Consider the following 26,715-nt stretch of genomic DNA (forward strand, 5'->3'; position numbering starts at 1 on the left):
TGTGTATGCTTGTGTGCATGCATTTATACATTTGTGTGTGTGTGTGTGTGTGTGCGCACGTGTCCTCCAGTGGCAGCGGACTGTGGTGGGGTTGACAACACAAGGTCAGAGGATGATCATGGTGAGAGGACACAGAAGTCAAAGATCAGCGGACAGATACCGTGTTAACACACACAAGCATCCCTCTGCATCTCCCTCCGCACGGCCCTGAGTTTACTCATCTGCCGCTGCGTGTGGTTAAGTTCCCGCGCTGCATCGCCATGGTGACATGCCGGCCAGTGTTTTAACGACTGTGGTTGAGCGCTCGGAGTGACCAGTTACTTAGCAACAGATCCGGCCTTTCCTGCACATGACTTCTGCCCCTTGGCTTTGGAGGAAGAAGCACATGGATAACAAAGTACCACAGACGATGTCCGCCAGCTGATCACAAATATTCTGTGAAAAAAACAGCATCATAACAGTAATGGAATCACAGGGGAGACAGAGTGCTCCTGTGCAAATTTAAAACCCCATTATTATGCAGGCATGGCTTGCAGGGGAGTGCGAAAATATTTAAATTGCCTCTTTTAATACAGAAACAGTTATTGATGAGAATGTGTATGACGATACAACACATAGGTGTTAATTTAACACACAGTTTCTGGGTTACAACATATTTTCACCTAAAGACATCTTAACAAAGGAACCAAAAACCAAGGTTCAGAGAGGAGCCCAGGAAAGGGTTAATAAAAGAGATGTCAAAGTGGTTTTCACTTTATTTACTTGGAGGAATTTAATGCTGTGGTGGAAGTCTTTAAGTCCCCAAAGTTTAGAGTGGTGGTTGACCCATCAACTATCAAACTGCAAGAAAGATGAAATGGAGAGAGACAGAGATAGAGCAAGATATAGAGCAAGAGAGAAGAGAGCGATAAAGACAGAGAGAGAGAGCAAGAGAGAGAGATAAATAGAGAGTGGGGGTGCCAGGCTAGATAAACAGTTGGCGACACTAAAAGGTTACATATGCATTTACAATGCTGAAGAGATGGGTTGAAAATGACAGAGATACATAATAACAAAGTGCATGGGTGTATAATACATATTCAATGGCAGTTAAAGAGGTGTGTGTGTGCATGTGGCCGTTTGTTAGTGGTGTGTGTGTATGTATGTATGTATGTATGTGTGTGTGTGTGTGTGTTAAGGTTCAACTAATGTCAGCCTACCCTGGCGCCATAACACACACATACAAAATCCCAATAAGTGCAACAGTGTGTGTGTGTGTGTGTGTTAATCTTCTTAGTAATCACAAGGTTGAACTGTTGTAAGGGAACAAAGGTCATTTCAATCGCCCAGCCACAGCCACCGTTGTGTTTCTACCAGTGAGAAACCACAGAGAGACAACTTAGCCAGTGAAAACAAAGAGACACTTTCCTGATTACGCCCCAGAAAGACACAGGGGCTGAACACTAGATCCTGGATTCAAAGCAAAAGGTAAAACGGTCTTACTTTTTACCCTCCAGTGTTCCATGGATGTTAATTACTATTTGTGTTTTTTGGTGGCTGAATCGGGCCGCCCCGAGCACTGAAGCTCAACCTGTTGGACTTTCACGGGGGGGGAATGGAAGGTGAATGCTACCTTCCACAGTTGATTAGAACGTAACCCCTAAAGTAGATTGAGCTCTCATGTGCTTGCGGTCACGGTCAGTAACCTCACATTGAAATCCTGAGTGAATTCAAATCAGAGAGTGAATGATTGCATCGTTTCAAAGGCAGATGAAGTCAACCGAGGAAATTTGTGCACCATCTGCAATACAGGCTCACCGTTGATAACCTACAAACTGAACAGTGTTAGAAGGTAAGTTGACATTCCTTTTAAATCTGTTGTCCCCCTGACAACCCGCAGGAAATATTGTAGCTTTCAGGGCCTTTTTGTCCAGTCATTTTCCATGTTTCCAGTTAGCACATTCTTTTTGCTTTTAGCTGTAGCAAGCCGAAACAAGCTATTAGGAGTACACTTTTAGAATTGTATTTCCGTCCAAGCATTAGTCTCGGCCCTCTTAACCCTCTAAAGTTTGGGGGGGGACTTTTTACTCTCTTTCATCACATTTTTGCTTAACAAATAACATCAAAACACTCTCTGGTCTTGTCCTTTTCAACATCCTCTCTCGCACTTCCTCTGACTCTCATCCATCTCGTCTCTCCACGACCATTAATGATCTCTCCTGCTTTTTCATCCTCTATTCTTTCATGTTTTTCACTATTTTTAAAGAATTCAAACTGACACGTATTTTTTACTAGCATGTTTACCTGCTCATCTAGTATATTAAGTCCTCTAAAACAGGAAAGGATATCTGTGCTGCCCCCGCGACCCGACCCCGGATAAGCGGATGAGGATGAGGATGAGGATGAGGGTTTGATACATCAATCTCTCTCCCGCTCACTCCTACTAAATCACTGCTCTTTTGTTTACTTTCTCGTCAGGCAAAGCATGGGGGTGCTGAGTGGTCCACAGGTCGATCTGACCCTACTGCTCAGACAAACAGTCAACCAGACTGAAAGCTTTCTGCCCTTCGCTCTGCTAGGCCTGGTGCTGTTTGTGTCTGTCTGCCTGCTACTGTGTCAATTGATAGTCTACATTTGGTGGAGACTAGGACAAGGTAGGCATGTTGTCAGGTTCTACCCATGTTGTTCACGCTTTCCCCGACTTTGAAACCATTCCTTTGAGATGACATGATGATCCTGTGTGAGAAGTTAAAGTTAGAAAACATTAACGTCCTCCTAGGGGCCATCTTTGGTACAGCACCGAATGAACACATTTCAAGCAAATGTGATTAACAGAATAAACAATAGTCAAGATCATCTATAGCAGCAATAATAAGTTACATCCCAGTCCAGTGGGATATTCCACAAAGCCGGTTTTATCACCTACCCAGCTATGGTAAGTTAACCCAGGGTTAGCGGCAACCCTAGGTTTTCCGTTCCAAAATGAACACGGTATGTAAGTTGCTATAGAAACATACGTATGCTCTCAATCAAACCTGGTCGGAGCAGGTTTTGCGCAGGTTAAGTTTGGAAGATAACCCGGTTTTTGCTCAGGGTATTTAAACCCGTGTTTATGTGTTCACAATGGCATGCCCTTTTGACGAGATGCCTGTTGATATCGGAGCGCAAATAATTCGTGCAATTCTCAGAGAGAGATTACACGGCTCGACATATTGTCCTTTCCGGATGACTTTTTGCTGGAGAGATATCGTTTTTCACGTGATTCTTTGATATATTTAAATAACCTTCTCCCACCCTACATTGCAAATGTTAGCAATCGTGGATCTGCCCTCAGTTCACTACAAACAATTTGCATAGCTTTCCGTTTTTTTGCGACGGGTAGCTTTTTGTACAGTGTAGGAGATGCTGAGCACATAGGCAAAGCTACCGTCTGCCGCTCAGTGCGTAAAGTCTGTCTTGCGCTGAAGCGGTTGTTGCGTAACTTCGCATTAAAATGGAGTTTCACCAACTTGCAGGTCAGCATTATCTACTTTAAGTGTTACCAAATGGCACCGACTTGTTGACTTTTCATCTGGGTGTTATATTTCAGGATTTACAAATGTAATTGGGTGCATTAATGGCGCCCAAGTGCCCACTACGGCCCCATCTATAAATTAGGCTGATTATGTTGTATGTATGATAACAGGAAAGGCTATCACAGTATAAATGTTCAGGTAGGTATACGCAGCCTATATTGGCTATTTCCAATATCTCCATGATGGTTTGTTAATCGCTGTCGATCTTGATTTTTTTTTTTTTAATCATTATGATATGTAATGCTTCCCACATGATCACGAATGTAGAGGCAAAATGGCCTGGTTCGGTCCACGATGCCAGGATGTATCGTGAATCCAATTTGAGCAATACATTTCAACAGGGTGCGTTGCATTATGAACATATCATAGACCTCATATAATTGTTGTGCTTGTGCAAGATAGCTCAAAGTTTGTATTTGATCGCAGGGCAAGTCGATGGGTATCTCCAAGAGATAGAGGGAATCCATGCCTCCCGTCGCTCATCACCCTGTAGTACCCTAACCCCGCTCCTGGACCACAGACAACATTTAACCTGGCACACAGCAGAACCCGCGTTAAGATTGAAAATACATTCGGGATATTGAAGTCCAGATTCTAATGCCTATGTGGACTAAGAGTTTGTCCGGAACGGGCATGCAATGTAATTGTTGCGCAAAGTAATTGTCTGTGCAAAGAGATGCTTCCCCCATTTGACCCGTTCCTCAAAGAGGAACACATTCCGCAAATGGTTGTAAGGGCTGGATAAAGGATACGAGACCACATTTGCAGAAATCATTTCAATTAAAAAAACAAAACACCAAACACTTTTCTTCCATCATTTTTATTCTTTAGTTGCTGAGGGAGGAAAAATAATATAATTAGTACCTTGAATAGCAATATCATGTCCACTTTGAGTTTCTGCTTGAGATCGGTAAAATATGCGGCCCATTTCGCCATTTTGATCAGGATTTCCATGATCCATACATCACGTCTTTATAGTTTTGCCGTGAACGCGCACAACCCTGTGTTCTATTTCATGTAGGCTACGCCGCCTATGCTTCGCCTTATGGGCTTGTCCCCGTGCGCGTGAGCGCGCGCACTGAAAATTTAAACTATGCACCAATCAACATGGTCCCCGCCCACATTTCCCATGGCACCGTATATATAAGGCGGCGCACACCGCCGTTCTGGCTCTGGCCGTGGAGGTGGCCCGCCTCTTGGAGAAGGGGGCCATCGCTACAGTTCCCCCCCCCCCCCCCCCCCCGAGTCACACCTAGGGTTTTACTCCCGCTACTTTTTGGTTTCCAAGAAGTCAGGGGAGAAGAGACCAATTCTGGATCTTCGCGTGTTCAACAATTCTGTTGCCGTGAGAAAATTCAAAATGCTCACTGTCAGAGCACTGCTCCGATGTGTGAGAGAGGGCGATTGGTTCACATCCCTGGATCTCAAGGATGCTTACTTCCACGTCCCTGTTCGACAGGCGCACAGGAGGTTTCTCCGCTTTGCCTTTATGGGTGTGGCGTACAAGTACCAGTGCCTGCCGTTCGGCTACTCCCTGGCCCCGCGCACCTTCTCAAAGTGTGTGGAGACGGCATTGGGATCAAGCAGCTCGGGCTGACAGACAGAGCGGTCAACTCGCCGGCCCGCTTGGCAGAAACCAAGGCCAATTCCTCCCGCCGTTTTTTCAAATGGATGAAGGAGGTCCCTTATTGGATCGCAAGTTAGCGAGTTTCTCCATAGCTCTGCCCCCGACGGTGGCGGACCTAATAGAGACCGTATTACTCTGGTTTTCTTTCCTTTTTTTCATGGATTCTACATGAAACACGGATTGAAACTGAGTTCTTACAGACTCACTTTTTTCTCTTAGTCATCGCCTTGCGTGATCCTAAGAGGAATTGGTTCTTTATTAAGCGGTTGTGTTTTGCATATCCTCTGCTTTTTTGAGTCTTATGTACCCTGTGACTTAGGTCTCTTGACTGGGGTCCAGCAGGAGTACATTGTTCGGGCTCCGCTCGCAGCTTCGCCTTAGCCCATAAGGCGTAGCCTACATGAAATAGAACGATAGTTATGATATTATAACTCTATTATAACTCTCCATATGCTGCTGCTGAGGACGAACGGCGGTGTGCGCCGCCTTATATACACGGTGCCGTGGGAAATATGGGCAGGGCCTGCGTTGATTGGTGCATAGTTGAAATTTTCAGTGCGCGCGCTCATGCGCACGGGGACAAGCCCATAAGGCGAAGCCTAGACGGCTACGCCTACAATCATAGAACTAGAGTTATAATATCATAACTATCGTTAACCAACCCTGTGTTGATTGAACTAATTCATAACCGGTGCGGTGGAACCGACAGCTCTGGGTTAGTCGGCACAGGGTCAATCAACCTAGAGTTCAGCGTTAACTCTGTGTTTGTTAAACCTCCGTTCTTGGAATACCCCACAGGCAGGAATTTAAAGTTTGTCAACAACTGTATATAAACAATTGTAATTCAAAATAAATAGTAAGTAAACGACACATCCCCTATCAATTGATATCACATCCCCTCGTACCTTAGTATAACATCTACAACAAAAGGTCAACTTTGTTTTCACCATTATGTGTTACTCGGAATGGGAAAATTAGACTCACAAAATAAATTGTCTCTTTAGAGATGGTAGAAACTAGTGGTGGCTCGTTCGTGAACGAATCTGTTAGAACGAACGAACGAACGGACCTGATTCGCCGCTCTCGTTCATCGTCATTCGTCTTGTTCGTTCTCCGAGACTCGACTCCCAGCTCCACCCACTAGTCGCTGAGTCGTGCTGACTCGTGAGTCACCGTTCGTTCACTGACTGTGTTTAGCGGTGAAGGACTGAGAAGTCACGAGAGTCAGCCAGGCAACATCCCGATTCCGAACATGAAGCACTCCTCAGCCAAAAGGAACTTAGTTAATGTTGTGTTGATTGATGACCGTTTGCACCATCGCACGATCGTGATTCGTTTGAGAATGAGAACGAGGGAGGAGCTGAGTCTGACCGACTCGGCTGAGAACGTGCATTCGCGATTCGTTTGAACGAGAACGAGGGAGGAGCCGAGTCTGACCGACTCAGTGGCCGTTTCTGAAATGGCATACTACATACTGCTCGTATACTGATCGTGACGTAAAAGTAGTAAGTAGTATGCAGTACGCGAAAAATGTTTTTTTGCAGTATGCGACAGTTACCCGGATGATGTACTAATCTGTCAAAAAATTCTAGTATACATCCAGAGCTCACTACGTCGGATACTGTATCCCATAATGCAACGCGGCACCGCTGAACATTTAAAATAATGGCGGACAATGCGAGCGGCGAATACAAATACAAATACATAAATGTATAAATGTATAATTAGTTGTAATTAGTTGTTTATTTTGATGTGATAAGCTTTCGTATGTTTTTGTAATCGTGTGTTTTTCATTGTTAACAGAACAAATGGCTCAACCGTTTATATTTATAACCGAATTTCTTGGTCATGTGACTGTGTAGTACACTGCATGATACTTGTCATACTTGCATACTATACTGCATACTAGGGCGGGGAGTAGTATGTAGTGCACAGTATATACTGTGTCAGTATGCAGTATGTAGTATGTAGTATAGCATTTCAGAAACAGCCAGTGACTGAGAATCATGATTCACCGCTACCGGAAATGCGAACGAACGAACGAATGAACGAACGAACGAAGGACGCTTCTTAGTGAACTGACCGACGCGAACTGATTCATTCAAACGAATCATGAAATCCACCACTAGTAGAAACGTTGTGCCAGACCAAAAGTTCAGACTTTAAATGTTTAAAGTTCCACTGTTGAAAAATGTGTTAAAAGGATAACAGGAAGGCTGCGTCATATTAAATATAGGCATATATTACTTCCATTTACCACCCCCTCCGACGGATTTAAATAGCCATGTTTATTCTAATCCTGGAGCTGTAGGCGTACGTGTTGTGATTCGTGTGGGTTGTCCCTTGGATTACCTACAGACATTTCACTTTACATGCTGACGTCTCATCATCTGATTCTGGCTGAGGTACAGAGCAACCCCCCCAAAACCAATTTCCCTCTTTCAAGTCATCCCTCGAGTCATCATTATCTGCAATAATAGCAAAGAACTTGTGGTTGGATTTAAATAAATCGATACGGTTTTTAAGAAAGCAATTACTTTCGTCACTCGTATTTATTTACCCATACGCGGCGCCCCTCTCTTTTCCTTCTTCTCCAGCGGACGAGCTGTCAGTGTTTCTGCGGGACGGGGGCGCCATCTACAGGCCACCTCACGACACTGCGCCCCCCAGACGGAAGAGCGTCGGGTCGCACTACGCGACCAAGTGAAGAAGGGAATCACAGAAGAACGCACAGAAAGACCCAAACTAACGAATCGGCTTTTCTTATAGTTTTGATTGATTGATTGATTGATTGATTTTTATTTGACAATTTTTGATATAAAATATGAACAGCACTCTGTGTCATACATTACAAAACATAAATAGTCAGGGATGACACAATAAAGCTCGAAGGCTTATTTCCATTGTGGTCCCTGTAATTTTTTCCTTGCTCTGCTAGTTTTCAGAAGGTCATTGCTGTGGAGTTCTAACTGGACTAGTCGGCTTTGGAGCTGTTTTTGTGGCACAGGGAAATGGCAAATTAAATGCTGTAGCCTACAGGACTGGAATGCACCTTTGGGATGCAAGTAGCAATGTTTTAATATTAAATTAAATAAACCCTATCAACCTCCTACCTCTAGCTCCTTACATCAGTCACCATTTAATGATTGAATGGTGATAATTGTGTTAGCCACTGTTCCGTTTTGTTTAAGGTGGTACGCCTACTGATGTGTTAAAATTATGTAGAAGGGACCATTTTAAAAATATATTTAGCCATTTTTATAACACTAAAAAGGGGCCTTATTGACAGAAAGAAGAATGACATAATGAGGTGTGATGAAAAACAAATAGATGAAAACACTTTCTTCAGAGTATAACAATCCTTTATTTAAACAGTGTTACACAAGACAGGGGTGGCTGTGAAGGGATGTGCACGACACATTTTAATATCAAGCTGCTCATAAGTGAAACTATTGGTGGTCATTGGTTGGCTAAGAGAGAATCGAGGGCGGGGCTCTTATAAAGAAGCTCTGGTGCTCATTGGCCCAAAACCGGTCACACTGTTAACTGATGGATGGATTTGGTCTTCCAAAAAAATATACTTTACTAATGTAGTTATACAGGTTAGGTTAAAACATGGTTAAAAAGTGATATACCTATCATACTGGTATAATTCAACAAATGAATTGTACCCATGGGTTCATTACATTTAGCGGGTGTACAAAATGAAACATTTGAAAAAAAGTTTTCTATCCTGGTTGCTTTTGTTCTTGAAGCCAGGAATAAATACTGATAAATAACACAATGTTCATGGTGGTAATGAGTGTTTCCGTGGTAAGACATTAATCGGTTGCTCAAGATGAACAGAGGTTGAATTTATCATTTAGTCAAACGTTATTTTTAGGGCTTTTGGTTAAAACAAAACAAATATCAAAGCAGTGGTATCTCGAACACTAAAAGTTATATTTTTTAATCCACAAGTACAAGTGAGTACATATATTTAGGAAGACCAACCTCCAGAGAACAGGGATCCTGAGCTCTGCGTCCAGATACAGCACCAAAGCCCCTGGGAATCCAGTCAAACTGAGCTATGCTCCTGGAGGAGGACTCAGAAAGACGGTAAGGTGGCGGAAATGATGTGATTCATACATAGTTGTGTGTTTCTTTTCTTTAAACCTTCCACACACACAGAAGAAAGAAAATGAAATCACTCTAAAATATATTAAGAGATATCAAAGAGAGAGAGAGTCTAGCGAGGGCCAATTGTCAGCAGCAACAGATTCACAGAAAAAAAGACAATAAAATAAGAGGAAAAAAATACAAAAAGAAAATTACATTGAAATTTAAATATTGTTTGAGTAACCGATGCTTTTGGAAGTGTGTTTGTTGTTGAGAGGGTCGACCAGGTGGCCCACCCTCTGGAATGTCATATAACTGCATAGTAGTATTCAGACCGGCGTCTCCCAATAGAGTACCATGTTAGCTTCATTGAATTATCTCGATAGTTAAATCTGTATTTGAGTAGCATTGGAAGAGTATGGTGGTCAATAGAAGCTGGCTAAATGTATCGCCTCAAATAAAAAATCCAAAAAATAAAAATTTAATGGAAAACCAAGACATTTGGATAAGTTCACACCAAATCTGTTCACTTCTCTGCATAAAGTTTTGCTTGACAACAGAGACCACAGAGTTCTGCAACAGATGCAAAACTTGTTTACATCCACCACACTAGATTCATGGTCGTCCATGTAAACACCAGAATATAGATTTTGATAGATTTTTAAGTAATTTTTGGGGCTGAAAATGACAATGTCAAACAGTCCTTCTGGGCAATCGTTCTTATAATCAGATCTTTTTACAGTTGTTTTGAATTGCGGTGCCATGCGGGAGTGTGTCACTAGTCACAGGCAACGTTTGACAGAACACAACATTCCCCTGTTGTGTGAACACAACACTTGCACCAGAACCGTTCAGAAAGGCTACAAAATATGGGAGGTGAATGCGATCGTAATTCTCTCAACTTACTCCCTCAATCCTCCAGACTGCACATCAATCTTCACATCCCAGGTTTAGCCCAGATGGGAGCTCTACACATCCCGACACATGTTCACTTAGTCTTGTCTTCCAGTTAGTCTCTCTCATCAGTACACAGTCTTGCATCGCCACGGCCTAACATGCGCTTCAACCAAGATCCTTCCGAGCTTTTGGTTACAACTTTTATAGTTTATAGTGAGGGCCAAGCGCACCACACCAGGCTCCATGTTGTAGAGATACAATAAACACACACAAGGAAAAAATATTTTGTCAAGTCCAGTTACGTTTGCTGTTGCAATAATTTGGTCCCGTTGCCTGCAATATGCATATTATAAACAATGCCCGTTTTTCGTTTCACTACCGTACCTCAACGCCTGTGTGTGTGTGTGACAGCCCAGTATTTATCCAGGATGCAGAACAGCTTAACTGCACATGTGCCTTGCAACCAATCAAGCGGTACCTCGACGATGACCCCGAACCAATCGATGAACCAGAATTAATCGCTCAACACGCCATCTACCTCTTCTCCCCGCGGTCCAACAAAAACACGTTTGAACCGAACAATAAGTAGGAGGCCTAAGATTCGTAACGCGATCGAGAACCAGATCATTTGAATATTGTTGTGCTACTCCCAATTATCAATAATGACTGATAAATATGTACTTATTTACCTTGAAATCAATCTAACCAATATTTGACCTGCTGACGGAAAACGTGTGTAAAAAAAAAAAGTGTCTCCCTTAACTGTGTCATGCACCTTTTGGGTTCCAAGGATGAATTTCGTTTTGAAACCAAGTTCAGATTGGCTGGTGTAGAACGGTCGTTAAAATAATTTCCATAGTAAACAGGTTTTTATAACATCTCATATTGTAATAAAAAAGAAAGATACATTTAAAAACAAACTGGCTTTCAGCACAAGTCACCGACGTAGGAATGTGGATGACGTGACAGCAAAGAGGGGTAGTGGTGTTACGGTGAATATTTCAATTACCGCTCCCTTTCTATAGCGGCTGCTTATGACTAATGCAAACCAAATGGACACCACCATTCCCTTGACACAAATGCCTGGCAAACTGGAACATGACGAAAACACTTGGATCCTAGATATAACGGGCCAGGACCGGTCTCCCATTCCTCCTGCAGAATTAGCCATCTCCCTACAAAGACTATTTCAATCCATGTTTTAGTGTCTAACTCCACTGTAACGAGAGAGAGCCGGAGATGTAATATGGGAGGGATATTTTGTTCTGTTTGCTAATTTTTTTTTTTTAATGAAGGGATACGACTAATACCATGTGCTGATAACTGCACAATGCGGATTGCTTTGGTGTAATTGGTCTAAAAGAAAGTACATTATTCTGTGTGTGTTTGGTCCTGCGTAACCAGTTCATGGGATTCTCCAGGTACTGGTTGAAATACTACCATCACACATAGTATCAGTTTCTCCCTCAAGGATTTATCATAGCAATTCATGGCAGACATGTGTACTTTCTCCCTCTTTTGCAAAAGCATACAAATTGAAGAGAGAAAAAAAAGCACTATTAAAAATAATCGAAAATAAAAACACGCTACAAATGTTAAGCTAACAAAGTGGTTCTTTTTTTTCCTTCAGAAAGTGTGAGGATATTTTTTTTTCTTCGACTTTTGTCTGGGAGTGAGGGACTTTTGAGGCACCAAAGACGCACAAAAAAGGACTCCTTCTCCCCTCCTCCTCTCTTATGGCCCTTGCTACTCGTCCTCTGGCCACTCCCCCTCCTCCTCCTCCTCCTCTTCAAATGGGTCAAGGTTGGGTTATCATGGGGTGAACAGGGTGGTTAAACGTGGAACCCATTTCAGGGGTCCTTCAGCTCTGCAGTGGGTGAAGAGGGGTCAGAGTGAACACAGCCGTTAAGATTGCAGTTAACAACGAGTTAACTGAGTCATATGGTGAAGGAGGGCCCAGGCAGCTCCAGGGTCAGAAACTAGAGAGGTACATGGAGGTACATCTCCAGTACATGGAGTGAACCATCAGGATTTTGCACTAATAATGAGGTTTCTACATGCGTTGTGGAGAAAGACTTTTGGACGATTTTGAACCCGGGATTTTTCGGCTCTGAAATTGCTGCGACTGTTGCAGATTTAAATTTTTTTACCTCATTAAATCCTAGTTGCAAGAGTGACACACAGGCACACCTGTATTCGGAGTGTTACTTTTGGGTCATTAAAAAGTTCAGTACCCAAAACTTCTCCCTCCTGTTAACTCCTTTTGCATGAGGTCCCATTCCTCTCAACACAAACCATTTTCTGTTGAAACCAGAACGAAAACCCTGAGCGTTTCCTTTAATACGGAATTGTTAGTTTCTGTTTGTTACCTGGCTTCAGTCACTCGTCCTCCTCAGCCAGCTCAGTTTCCTTATGAACCACCACTCTGGTGACTGACATGTCAGGGTGCTGTTCTTTGGCCTCCTTAATGGCTTGGGCCAGAGCCTGCAGTACCACGAGGCAACCACATGGTGGAGGCAGCGAGCAGAGCAGGCAATGGGTGATGGGGTGGAGGGAAAGGAAGGGGGAGAATGATGGCAGTTAAAAACTGAAATAATAAATGAGACCAAGGCTAAACGCAAAAAAAAACAGTGTGCTGGATTTAGTGTCACATGTTTGTGTTTTTCCCCACTTCATTTTGAGAACTATGGGATGCTACATAGCTCCAAAAATGGCTGACATCACATTTGTGGGGGCGGGGGGGGGGGGAGAAAAACACAAACTAAGAAATAAAAGGTACATTGCCAACCCTCTGATCCAAATATGACTTTTCAACTTTGCAGTGAAAAACAGGATATTTGGATCAGTCAAGTTGAGCCCACACGGTTACTGAGTGGGTCCAGACAACAGGAAGAAGAGGCGGGCCAGTCAGCGTGACCTCACCGACACAGGCTTACACCTCCCTCCTCCGGTTAACCCTCTCAGTGAAGTACAGCAAACAAAAGAAAGCTCCTTCTAAATCATTACAGGATGTTAGAAGAGCAGACAGATGAACGAGAAGTGTGTTCAAAATCAATCAAATGGTAGTTAAGGAGTTGATGGTGCTGGAAAATGGTTCCTGCACGATGGGTGGTGGTGAAGGTGAGGTTAATTAAGCCCAGAGGCAGGGGGAGGGGCCTGATGGGCAACAGGTTTGATGGGCTGATGGGCGGAGCGAGAGCTGTCGATGATCCCATGATGATTGACAGCTATGGCATCCACTCCTATCCTGGCTAACAGCTCACCTGGTCGTGGTCTATGTCAGAGTCCCCGGTGATGACGATGCGCTTCTCGATCCTCGTCTCCGATAGGCCGCCCTTCAGCGTCTGCGGAGACATGGTGCACATGGACATGATAAACATGCTCAGCTAATACAGATGTGCAACTCTGACAACATAATAAATAAAGAAAAAACTTGAGGGGTGTATGGAGGAAACTAATTTGTATTTGTGTGTGTGTGTGTGTGTGTGTGTGTGTGTGTGTGTGTGTGTGTGTGTGTGTGTGTGTGTGTGTGTGTGTGTGTGTGTGTGTGTGTGTGTGTGTGTGTGTGTGTGTGTGTGTGTGACCTTGGTGATGTGCGTGGTCGTGGTGGTACACAGAGATTCAGATGTGATGGTCTGAGCCGTCATCAGAACTCCAGGATCACCCTCTGCGCTGTTATCCAACTGGAAATAACACACAGAATGGCAAATGAAGAACGGTTCACTATGAAAGCTATTGGTGAAAGGTTCATTGGCGTACAAAACTCATTTCACAAACGCTATTAAAATGCAATCAACCAGTCTGGCTACAAAAACATTACAGACTGACTCAACAGCGTGTGCGTGTGTGTGTGGGCTTGCATGCGTGTGCATGCGTCGTGCACCTGTGCTGCCTCGTAGGTGATGGTCTTGGTTTCCGTGTGCACGATGGGCACTTCCTTTGTGGTGATGTGGGTCTTCTGGGCGGCGAAGGTGTCGGATATGGTCACCATCTCGGTCTTCACCACCGGAGGCTGCGGAGGGGGGGGGGAGAGGCCAGGTGGGGGAGGTTAGGCTGCCACCCGAGTGCACACAGGCAGGAGAGGTGTGGCACGACACCCACGTACACAGACGGGCTCAGATTTGCTTTCAACACAACAAGCGCAACAGAGCGGAAAAGCCATGAGGAAATGATCGCAAAACGAACTTCATCGTGGGCGTATCCTAAAAGCAAATAACACTTTTTGACCCCAGTGGGGTAAAACACAGACACAGCCAGCATACATGCACTACACCCAGCCAGAATCATGCACATGTATTCAGAGCCCCCCCCTGCGAATCATGCATTCAGGAAAACAAACCCATGCACCTTCCACTGACACACGCAACACACAGTGACACAGTGAGACAAACAACATTGCGACGTGAACCCGGCAACATGCAAGAGCGCCTCACTCACGTCACAATGCCAAACACAGAACCACGATGCGTGTAAAGCTCACAGGATACGGCTAAGGAAAACACATGCACCTGTGCAGTCACTGTGTGGAAGCAAATCACAGCACACAGTAGGAGGAGCCTAAACACCGGACACGGACCTAGACTCACGCCCACGCAAATAACATGCAAACTGAACGGCCTGGCCATGTAAATAGCGTGCGCAGGGTGACTTTCACAACAAGACACCGGTGCCTCAGTCAGAAATGTTTGGCAGTGTGAGATTTTTCCATTTGAGTTTTTCTAACCATGCTGTTGCCATAGAGACCAATTAAAGACACCAATGGCAAGTGACTCATCACTGGCAAAGATTCAATGAGGGCGAATGCAGACAGACACACACACACACACACACACACGCAGTAAGGATGAAAGAGTATCGCATGCAGAGCATTGACGCACTCAAAAGCATTTGAACTGCATGACAGGCCGCATAGCACATTCCCCTCCCAACACATGAAAACAAAAGGTTTGCGTATGTGAATGAAACGTAGAAATGGAGCTGGAGATGGCAACACGGCACGCTATGGGATCGGACTGGGAAGATGCACATAAAAATGAGATGGTCAACTCAAAGGGTTTATGTGGATGATCGATGGTCATATCCACCAACACAGCAGGGGGCTATCGCTACAGTCACAACTATGGGGGGCTGATGGCGTCAGGACAGGGGCGATCCTCTGATCTCTATGCCTTGTGAGGGAGTCGCTTTGATGGCTACAGCCTTGAGCAGACAGGGGTGGTTCAAGGCTATGTTTGCGCTATCAAATCTGCGTGTCCACATTTTAGCCATTCCCTATATGAACTAGGTGTACAGGATGGTAAATATGTCTCAAAGCAGCACCCCTCCTCTAGATAAAGACAAGAGCTTGGGGCGCTATGAACTGTACAGGGGACAGGTGACGGGGGTGAGGGATGTAACTGAGCAGGAGGGGTCGATGTCTGCGGGATGCAGGGACATTGGGCATGTCTAGGGTTGGTAGGCGGGACCAAAAGGTCAGCGAAGTGCCACGATTGGCCCAAAGAACCAATTACCTCGGAGCAACAAATAACCTGGGGGCGGGTCGCTGAGTCTGCCAACGGGGACTCTCCGTTTACTTTAGCCTCCTCTTCCTCGGCCAAAGCAGCCAATCCGGAGGCTTCCTCCTCCGGGAGGGCGTGGCCGTTGGGGACTTCGTCTGGCGTCATCATGGGATCTTCGGTGCTGTCATCTGTCTCCCCTTTCTCTCCCTCGTTCCCGTTCTCCCTCTCCTCAACATCCTGAGGGGATTGGCTGGCTTCGACAGGATGGGGAGCAGTCTCTTTGGTAATGGGGGCGGGCTCTACCCCCTTGTCCTGCTCTCCCTTTTCCTCCCTCTCCACCTCCTCTACCTCCTCCTCCTTCTCCTCGGGTATAAGCGTGTGAGAGATGGGCGACGGCAGATTGGGCTGATACTCTGCCTCCTCGTCGCTCTCGCTCTCGGACGACACGCTCTCTTGCCGGGCCTTGGTGGCCACGTCCGAGGCCTCTTCCACCACGGCCTTCACTTCCTGCTCCCCAACCTCCGGCTGCAAAGCCACACCTTCTGGTGCGTCGGGGGAGGGGCTAACAGTCACTGTGACCGTAGCAGGCTTGGTTTCCTTGGAAACCTCCTGGATGACAAGAGTCTCTTCAATTTCAACTTGGGCCGTCTATAAATACACACACACACGCACACAGAGACACACACACACACACACACACACACACATAGAAGTGTGCGCACACATGAAGACACACACCAGAACACAACACACAGAGGAAAAAAAAAAACAAACGCATGACAACAGAACTTAAAAAAGAACAAAACAAATAAACCTTAAAGCAATCAGACAAAACAACTAACTTAAATTTATCAACAGTGAAAGAAACGAAGGAAGACAAAGAAAGATAAAGTGTGGACAATTCTGCCCATGGAAACAGCTAGAATGAAGGACAATAACAGGAGAGAGATGTGGCCAGATTCAGTTGAAGCAGATACAAAATGTATGGATTTAAATTGAAAAGTGAAGAAAGTTCAATGGAGTATGGATTGAAAAGGGCAGCGAGGAAGGGACTGAATTAAAATAGGTTAAAAGCGGTTAGGGCCACCTTTCCAGGCTCTTTGGTATCAGGGAAGCTGTTATCGGCTGCGGAAACCTCTGTTGGGACACTGGCCTGTGTAGCAAAAAAACGACAAGTAAATACCGCGAAAAACAACAGTCAGCTAGAATGTCCTTTGCAACACATCGCAACATCCAAGCACTGGTTGTGGTTAGGCCAACAACCACGGCCCAGTGAACTGGGCTCTCTAATTGGACGACAGCGAAATGTCCAATTGTCGTGTTACAATTTCAACATTCTGTTCACTATATGCAATGGAATACAAGTTGCTGGATCATTTTTCTTTACAACTTGACCAAGATTGTGCATACTCTGAACAGCAGGCAGGCAGAATTATACAATAGAAAGGGAAGGAGAGTGCAACATAACAGAGGTCCATTAGTCACATGGAGATAACATTTGAGAAATGTTATCTGTAAAGGTCACAGAAAACATACACTGAGGAGGATATTAGAGGATTATGGGTTATTTAGACAGTTCAGCGCAGACTCTTTCGATCTCATCATTAGGATGGGATGTCTTTGGACTGTCAACAGTGTTCCAACAACCAGCCAGCGCTGACTGGCTTCAGTACAGGGCGGGTGATGGATCGCATACGTTCTCCTACAGAGGCTACAGTCTTTGCCAAAAATAGATTGTCTGAATAATGTGTAGTGCAGATATTTTCGCATCATCCTCAACTACCCAACCGTTCATAATTAAACATAAATGATGATGATAATCATTCACAAGCATCCTTGACTGGTTAGAATGCTTTCTAAAGGGTCAGATTGCATCCACAATTGTATCAAATAACACATTTTCCCAGCAGCATGGAAAATTAAGTACAAGTGGTCCAGCATTCATAGCAGGCAACAGAAAGCTATCTTCAACATGCCTAAAAGTTTGACAGCATTATCAATTATTATTGCTATTCAAGACTTTGAGTCATTTTACGTTCCATTAAACCAATTCATGGGGCGTTTTTAATTATTCTACATTAAAATACAATTCAACCCAATGACAAAATGGGCACTAAGCTTAGCCAAACACTATGCATCATGAGGTCGAATGAGATGTAAATTGACCCAAAATGCTTAGTGCTGACATTACTGGCACCTCAGCAGCAGACCGCTGTGACGTAACGAGAGCTCCCCCTAGTGGCGTGGAGTTAGTACTGAAGATGGAGGCAGACTCAGCCGTAGCAGCGGTAGTAGAGGCGTTAGTGGTCATAACAGAAGCAGTCATAGCTGTAGCAGTAGTGGTAGCAGAAAGGATAGTAGTAGTGGTAAAATAAGAGGATAGAGCATCGTCTAGTGTTGGCTTAGATGCACTGCGAGCAGCCGCAACAGCAGAATAGTGAAGACCAAAGCATGGCTCTCTATTGAAAAAAATGAAGGCTATCTCCTCTTCAAGGCTCTAGAACAGCAACACACATGCAGAGAGAGACACACGGTTACAGCACAGTCATACAAGTAAACAGAACTATCCACTTTGTGAGAAAGGAAAGTATTGATAAGTGCATTATTGAGTTAATAACACACACACACACACACACACACACACACACACACACACACACACACACACACACACACACACACACACACACACACACACACACACACACACACACACACACACACACACACACACACACACCTAGACCAAATTACATTATTAGTTGTGCTCAATTCCAATTAAAGCTCCAAAACAGGCATGCAGATTGCTCCCATTTGCCATCTCTCCCTCATCTGAAAAATTCTCCAAATCTCCATCAACTCCCAAGATTCTAGGTTTCATATCTGGACTAAGAGAGGAACTACTGTTTGATCTGGGCCAAAATAAAGCAGCAGTCAGCAGCACAAATACGTTATTTTGTAATAGGAAAGTGAAAGAATGTGAAACACAGCCAATATGAAAGCATTTAGCCACTGATGAACAGACCATTGCTTGTCCAATCGGCAGAACAACACAGTTCACCATGGGGGCGGTAGATACTGTAAATACTTTTGGCTGCTACAACAATCAATCCTCACTCTCACTAAAAGCCTCAAAGACAGGCATTGGCCCCAGTAGGAGTCAGAGTACCAACGGTCTTTCATGAGTCATTGAAAAGCTCTCAGGTATAAAAAGAGACACCCTGGCTGAGACATGACAGTATTGATGAAATAGGAACATACTCATAAGAGATCCATGCTGGATACAATTAGATGTACACACAGAGGCACTGATGGATTAAAGATGTCTTGAGGGAACGAAGAGAACGAAAGAACGAAACAAAAGACAGTGTAGCTCCACAGAGAGGTGTAAAGATACGATGATAGAGAGATACGACGATAGAGATGTGTCGATTCAATGATAGATAGATGTATCGATACATCAATTAGATGTATCGATACATTACTAGATAGATGTATAGATACATGGATGATAAAATACATAACGACAGCTGTACAGATAAATCGTAAACGTAAACTAATCAAAATACGTTGCTTTGCCAACACACACTCATAACATTCCACATTTTCTCTTTTCCCCCCTGTCGTGTAGCCCAGGCATCCACGTCGTCGACCGGCCGTCTCCACGCAGTGAGGGCAGAGAGCACCAGCCAAACTACATCAAGACCTACCGCTGGTTGCTCCGGGGGGTGGTGCTGCACACGGAGCGTGGTGGCTGGGGAGGAGCTGAAGCGTTTCTCCCACTGGTTGGGTTGAGGAGGTGAGGGGGGCGGTGCCTCCATAAAGGAGCGCTTTAGCTGGCTAATGCTAGCCTGGTGCCTCAGCACATCCTCCTGGGTCTTATCATGGTCCTAGTGGGGGAGGGAGGGGGTAAGGGGGGGGGGAAGGGTTGAGGGGGAAGGGGATGGGTGAGTCAGGGGCAAGGTGGGATGTTTATAAGTGGGATGGGCAAAGTATTATGGATGGTGGGGTGGGGAGGGGAGAGATGGCATGGGTGAGGGATGAGGAGAGATGATGGGGAGATGATGGGGAGACAGAGAAGGGTGGGTCATAGGTCAAGGGATAAAATGAGAGAAAAGGTAAGAGGGACATAAATGGGGAAGGGGGGACAACGGAGGTTACAGGTACATCAGTCTGTCAATCAAGAGGAGGAGATGACAGACGCCAGACCTCACTGCAGTCAGGGTTCATTAGCGCTAGTGTGTGTTTGTGTGTGTTTGTCTGTGTGCTGCAGTGAGATCAGGCTTCTTCGTATTTTTGGTTTATTATTTTTAACAGAGCAAAACTGGGACCCCCAACAGAACATGGAACCAACAGTGAGTTCTTCTTAAGATCATTTTTAAGCAGACTTTCTCTACCACTGACCCTAGGAGGGGTCAGCCATCTTCATCTTGTCACTTTGTTCCTATATTTTTCTTTTATTGATCCGCTCTCTCTGCTGTTTGAATGTTATTTATACGGTGATGAAGATGTATATCCAATGACTGTTTACCAGTATTGAGAATATTGACTGTATATGTGGCGTTCGTAGTGTTAATATTTTTATGTAGTGTTTAGGTAGTAAAAGCACCTGTATTTCAAATGAAACTGAACATATTTTAGTATCTTAAAGTCACATCTGGTGCCATGTTCTCCTGGGGGGGCTGTTGTTTAGAAAAGGTTAATAAAACTGCAAGTCAAACTGGCAGCCAATCACAGTCAGATAGAAAACAGGAAGAGGCCTTTTATGGGTTAGGGAGGCAGGGTTAGTTTGGTTAAAACGCAGCTCCCTAGCAAATCCCCATTAACCAATCACCAATCTGTAAAACACGGCACGGTCAAATGGTGGCAAAAAACGGCACTCAACATGCGCACGGAGCATGCAACAGTCCAGCCCTTTGCACAAGGGTATACGCGCACATACGCGCACGAGAGGGCTAGTGTCAATTCAGATTACCTTTTCAAACCATGCAATAGCGTGGAAATAGGAGTTTCGTTGAAACTAGTTGACCAGAAAGTGAATTGAGTCTAGCCCTGACACACACACACACACACACACACACACACACACACAGAAAACGCACACAGTACACAACACACGTGCATGCACACAGAGCCTGAGAGTGCCAGAGGGCAGCAGACCTGTACTGCACAGTACAGAGAAGGTTGTAGTTCTGATTGTAACAGGTAGGTGCCGCCAGAGTTCATTCAATACGGGTTGTATGTTCAAACAATCAGACTTCACCGGTACCAACCTCCAACATCAAATTACTGTGCCTCACATAAATATTCTGCCCATGCACTCTCATTGGACTCTGGAAGGCAAAGACACACCACAAAATACAATGGAGAGAAAAATATAAAAAATAAAATGAAAAACGTGAAGTAATATGCAGATTTGTAAATAATGAGGACTATAACATACAAAATGTGATCAGTCCAAAGACTTTAAATTAAATCTAGGAATGGATGACAAAACCCATACAATGGCAAAACCAATATGTGAAATATGTGGTACACCCAAAAAATATCATTCAAAACACCAGGCAGGCATGTGGTGAGACCAAAGGAAATGAGCTGTGATGAAGGAAGGAAGATGGGTACATAAACCACACACACACACACACACACACACACACACACACACACACACACACACACACACACACACACACACACACACACACACACACACACACACACACACACACACACACACACACACACACGCAGCACTTTGTACCCATGTTCCTGTCAACAAGAAAACATCAAGAGACCAACACCAGAAGAGAATCCGCCCACACCCAGAAGCAGCAGCCACAAAAACACAACCAAAAGTAAAAACTAAAATCCAACACAGGAATGAATAGTTGACTTGAGGTCAGGTCACCCATTCGTCCGTGCGACTTTAAACCCTCATCTTAAAGACCCAATCTGGGATTCAAATCTAATCATACTTGACGCTCAGGCTGTGACAGATACGATGTCGCTTCGTAGTAAAACATCAATTTTTGGAACTTTGCTAACTAAAATTGAATGGCGTCAGATTGGGTCTTTAACAAGCTGTCCATCTCGACCTCTTAACAAAACACATGGATGTAATAACAACCAGCGACCCAGTGACCCAGGACAGATGATTGACAGACCAACATGTAATCCTATTGGGGAGGGGGGGGGGATTGTGAACCTGGGCAGGGGCCAGCTATCCAGGTCCTTGTAACTGATGGCATGTGATCAGAGAAAGTTACAGATTATCTCTACCATGCATGGGAACACAGGACTACAAGCATGCTAAAATAATACAGTGAAATACCAGACATCCTTGAACACAATCATTTATACCATAACAGTATTCATACATAGAAAAAAGAAAACCCTTTTCAGCCGTGAAAATTTATTTGGCAAGGAAGGGGGCGTGGCCCCACAGACCTGGGTGGGCGTGGCCTCGGGGTGGCCCGTGCTTGACTCCGCCTCCTCGTCCTTTGACCGTAGCCATGGCGTAGGCGGTCATGACAATATAGAGACAATGTCATGAATAAAAAAAAAAAAGGTGAAATGGAAATGACGTTTCCCGCCTCGTTGGTGGGGATCGGGTCAGGTGACATTTGAACTCTGACTGTTGGCCATGTGATGTGAACATTAATGATGGCGAAGCGTGATCTTAACACAAATTAACTTAACTATTAAATAACTACTGTCCAAGGATGTGGAATTAATATAACACTGGCTACAAGATAAAACTGCCTAGTGCCTACACCAACGCTTCTGACAGCAGATATTTATGCTTCCATCCCCTGAACTGTTTTTGTCTTTGTTACTACATATAACAGTAGTGCCATTAACTGCATCGACTTTAAGCATCAAACACTATTTAACTATGCACAGCATGTTTTGGATACTTCAGGAATTCAAAGGGTGCCTTACTGAATATGGTACGTCTATTATAGTATATTATTGTTTTTTCTAAGTGAGGCGTAGAGGCTTATCTATTTATAGCAAAGGCTTTGAATTCTGCAGCCACGATAGTCAACAGCATACGCAAGCATCAAAAGCGAACTTGGCAAATCTACAAAGTGCAATATAAGAATAAAAGGTTAGGTTTAAAACGTTAGAACTCAATATTGACCTACATTTACTTTACAACAATGTACACACATTAGAATATAACTATATATAAAGTCAGGTATCAAACCTTATGGTATTTTAATTGAATATGTTTTTCTCTCGTCTGTCTCCATGTTTAAAAGCTCTGCTCATCTATCTATAATGCAGCCTCTTCATTATTTACAAGCAGGACAAGCAGGTAAGAAGCAGGGGGAGGTCAAGAGGTGAGGGGAAGAAAGGAAAGGGAGAAAGAAAAGGAGAAAACACACACACACACACACACACACACACACACACACACACACACACACACACACACACACACACACACACACACACACACACACACACACACACACACACACACACACACACACACAAAACAGAAGGGGAGGTGAAGGTGGGTTACGGGGTGGTGTGTGTCGGTTTGTGTATCTATGCTGCAGGGTCACACATCTCCTGCGTCCATTCCGTGTTTGGGTGTGCATGGTATCTCATGCGGGGAGGGGTGCGGGTGGGGCTTGAGCACCGCTTGCTAGTGCTGTGGCCCCTTGGCGTGTCTGCACCGAACACTGGCAACACGGCCCTCCTCTGACGGGCGGCCATGCTCTCCAGGAAGCACAGGGTCAGCCCCAGGGGTGTGGCTATAATCAGGGCCAAGCCCAGGGACTGGCTCGCGGTCAGCATGACGACCAATAGGAAGGCGACCAGAAGGCAGGGCAGGAAGTACGGGGAGGGGTTAGCGAGGTAGCGTCGCAGGGATGCAAACAGGAGGGACAACGAGAAGGAGGAGAGCCGCGGAGGGCTGGAGAAGGCGGTGATGGAGGGAAGAGCAGCAAGAGAGAAGAGGGAGGAGAGACAGGAGAGGGAGGTGCCGGAGGAGAGCGAGGGTATGTTTGACAGAAGAGGGTGTCTGGGTACTGCAGAGACCAGACGGAGGACCCTGGTGGGCAGATGGCATTTCAGAAACTGCATTGAGATCGCGAGTCTCACACCCACAACGCTAGCGATTTGGCTGATGAATTTTGAGGTTGTGGTGAAAAGTGAGGTCAATTTTCCTACTCGACTCGCTATCATCCTGGACAAAGTGCTTGTCAAAATGCCCATTTTCTTTTTGAGGCTCGAGAACGCCTCCGCCGGCACGGCGACGCTGACGTTCTTGCCCAGCAGGGACATGAAACACAGGACAAAGGACACGTATTTAACAACGCCCCTGGGAGAGAACCAGCCCTGCCCACTAGCGGCCCCTGGGATCACTACGGCCGCTGCCTGACCGGTAAGCTCCTCCCTCAGAGCCTCTTGGCTGAGGGAGTGGAGTGTGTGGGAGTGGCTGGGGACCGGGTAAATAACAGAGTGGTGGTGGTTGTGCGGGAGGCGGTCCCCGTCGGGGAGACATAGGTCCAGGAAGGTGGACGAGACGAGAGCGTTCAAGGGGAGCGCCCAGGGGGCCCGCAGGGCGTCGGCATCCTCCGCCGCGCCCTCGTCCTCCGAGATGTCGGTTAGGCCGTTCTCAAACTCGGAGATGGAGTCGAGGGAAGGGGGGAGCGAGGAGAGCGAGGAGCAAGAGGAGAAGGAGGGCGGAAACATGAAAATGGACTGAGAGAAACAAAGGAGGAAGGAAGGGAGCGCGCGCGAGCGAGAGAGAGAGAGAGAAGCAGGGGTGGAACAAGGGAGGAAAGAGGAAACGGGAGGAAAAGGGAGAGACGGGGGGGAAGTTGAGTCATGACACACACACACACACACACACACACACACACACACACACACACACACACACACACACACACACACACACACACACACACACACACACACACACACACACACACACACACACACACACACACACACACAGAAGGAGGGGAGGGAAGTGCACCATGTAAATGAGGCCAAAATGTGTACAGTGTTTTGCAAATTCAAAATAAATGCGACCATGCGGGGGAGGTGGAGGTGGTGGTGGTGAAGGTGAAAACAGAGGGAAAGAAGAGGAGATACACAACGTTAGTCAGTGAAAAACACACAGGGCACTCTGGTTTTAAAACAACAGCAGGAGGAGTACGGTGAGCAGGGTGCCACAGAGCAGGTCTGTGGAGGTCGGGGTGCAGTGTGGAACAGGGTACACGGGGTGCCACTGGTGGGTGGGAGAGAAGGAGGTGGCAGTAGGCTCTGCCGTGCGGGTGGGAGTAGGTGGGAGGAGTGGGGGAGGAGTGAGGTGTGCACAGCGGTGGGGTACTGAACGCCTTGTAAAAGAGCACTAAAAGCATATTAGATTCATCCTCTGTTTCCATTGTACTTTGTTAGTAGGTTTGAAGACTGATAAGGGGGATACTGTTTTGATGGACATTATACATAGTTTACCTCATTACCATGTAAAATATAATAAATAATCCAACTTTTTGGACTTGGTAATGAGAATTCGCAGCACATAATATTTGGTGGATCCTGGGTTGAAAGTTGCACCACAGTTGAGTCACAGCATGACATTGTGACATCTATTTCATGACACAGGGTGGGTCATGGTTCAATAGTGGCCGGTTATCACAGATTGACACCAACTGAAGCTGAATCAGACCAGTTTAAACTAAACTAACTAAAATAAACTAGTGGAAACAGGCACGCCCATGAGCAGAGTCATAGTTTAAAAGTCTAATGACTGCTAGGAGCTGCTGAACAGCTCTACAATGACCCGCTCTAGATAAGGTCCCAGAGAGACTAGCTAATGGTGGACTAGCTAAAAAGGTTAACTACAACGTAGTTAACCTGGTAGGAGCAAAGTTTAGGTTAGCATCAAGAGCCTGTAAGGGAAGTGGGACATTATAGAGGTTGAATCCTCCTTATTCACCGGTGAGTGTTGGACTCCAAATCATGTTCATAAGATCATAAAGTGAAGTCATGATATCTATCCTGATCTGCTGAAATAACTCAAGATACTTGACAATAGGGCTGGCCGGAGTACATTTTAAGTTTTCCGAATGAATATACCAAAAAATAAAAATTGTATAAATATATATATAAATAAAAGAAGGATCCATGAATAGAATCTTTTTTTTTTTGTATTTTCCGTATTTGTATTTTTTCAATTAAAAAAACCTGAAGCATTCAAATACTGATTTGAGATTTGAATACCTGCTTAAAAAACGAATATCAGAACATTTGACTACTTGGGCTCAGCACTACTTGACAAAAGAAGAATATGGCATCCAAGACTTTTTTGTAGTTAGGTCTTCGACGGCAGGTTCTGTGTGCCAGATAAGCTAGGGAGGAGGTCAACTGTATCCATCCACATTCTTAGTCTATCTCTTCCTCCCCAAGTCATGCCCGCTCTCTCACACACACACACACACACACACACACACACACACACACACACACACACACACACACACACACACACACACACACACACACACACACACACACACACACACACACACACACACTTCGCCCGTGTCCTAAACTGTGCAACTGTAGATACTCACCTTTGAGTCAGAGTTCAGCTCTAGGTGGGGCTCGTGGCCATTCTCACTGCCCGGCTCTGTAATGTTTATGACAGGTGCTGAAGGAGATGAACCGTAAAAGAAACACAACACAGACACAACACTTAGTCATCATGCAGAAGACAAATCAATGTATTGATCCACTACAGGTGGAGCCAAGTGGAGGTAACTGTCAAATCACAAGCTTTAAAGAGCTGCACAGCAGGATCCTTCCACCAGGGGTCAGTGTCATGCCACAGTAAACATCAGGTGGTCTTTGGGTTACGGCCAGTGAAGTTCATCCCATTTCTATCTAATAGGGTGCCAGAATGGTGGTATGTAGAACAATTAAGGTTGTAAAAAGACACGCAAGGATATTATTCAAAATTGGACGGCTCAAAACTTTAACTATTAACTATTATATGGTTAAATTATATGGTTAT

The 26,715-nt window shown here is 45.0% G+C and overlaps 1 protein-coding gene and 1 long non-coding RNA gene across 2 annotated transcripts in view; one reads left to right on the top strand and one right to left on the bottom strand.

The window, feature by feature from the left end:
* Nucleotides 1-1,328: 1,328 nt before the first annotated feature.
* Nucleotides 1,329-8,082, top strand: LOC311363952. Its single transcript, XR_014639091.1, has 4 exons — nucleotides 1,329-1,467; nucleotides 1,746-1,831; nucleotides 2,458-2,633; nucleotides 7,779-8,082. It is a non-coding gene; the product is annotated as an uncharacterized lncRNA (long non-coding RNA).
* Nucleotides 8,083-8,521: 439 nt separating this feature from the next.
* Nucleotides 8,522-26,715, bottom strand: part of epb41l2 (erythrocyte membrane protein band 4.1 like 2) — a 46,629-nt gene continuing 28,435 nt past the window's right edge. The window contains 10 exon segments of the mRNA XM_084483940.1: nucleotides 8,522-12,043; nucleotides 12,546-12,660; nucleotides 13,440-13,520; nucleotides 13,761-13,859; nucleotides 14,060-14,188; nucleotides 15,687-16,322; nucleotides 16,762-16,827; nucleotides 19,385-19,564; nucleotides 20,948-21,007; nucleotides 26,276-26,352. Of these exon segments, the coding sequence (XP_084340066.1) occupies nucleotides 12,556-12,660; nucleotides 13,440-13,520; nucleotides 13,761-13,859; nucleotides 14,060-14,188; nucleotides 15,687-16,322; nucleotides 16,762-16,827; nucleotides 19,385-19,564; nucleotides 20,948-21,007; nucleotides 26,276-26,352 (1,433 nt within the window). The 3' untranslated portion in view covers nucleotides 8,522-12,043; nucleotides 12,546-12,555.

The sequence above is a fragment of the Micromesistius poutassou genome (assembly GCF_964030765.1).
Source record: "Micromesistius poutassou genome assembly, chromosome: 19".
NCBI lineage: Eukaryota > Metazoa > Chordata > Actinopteri > Gadiformes > Gadidae > Micromesistius > Micromesistius poutassou.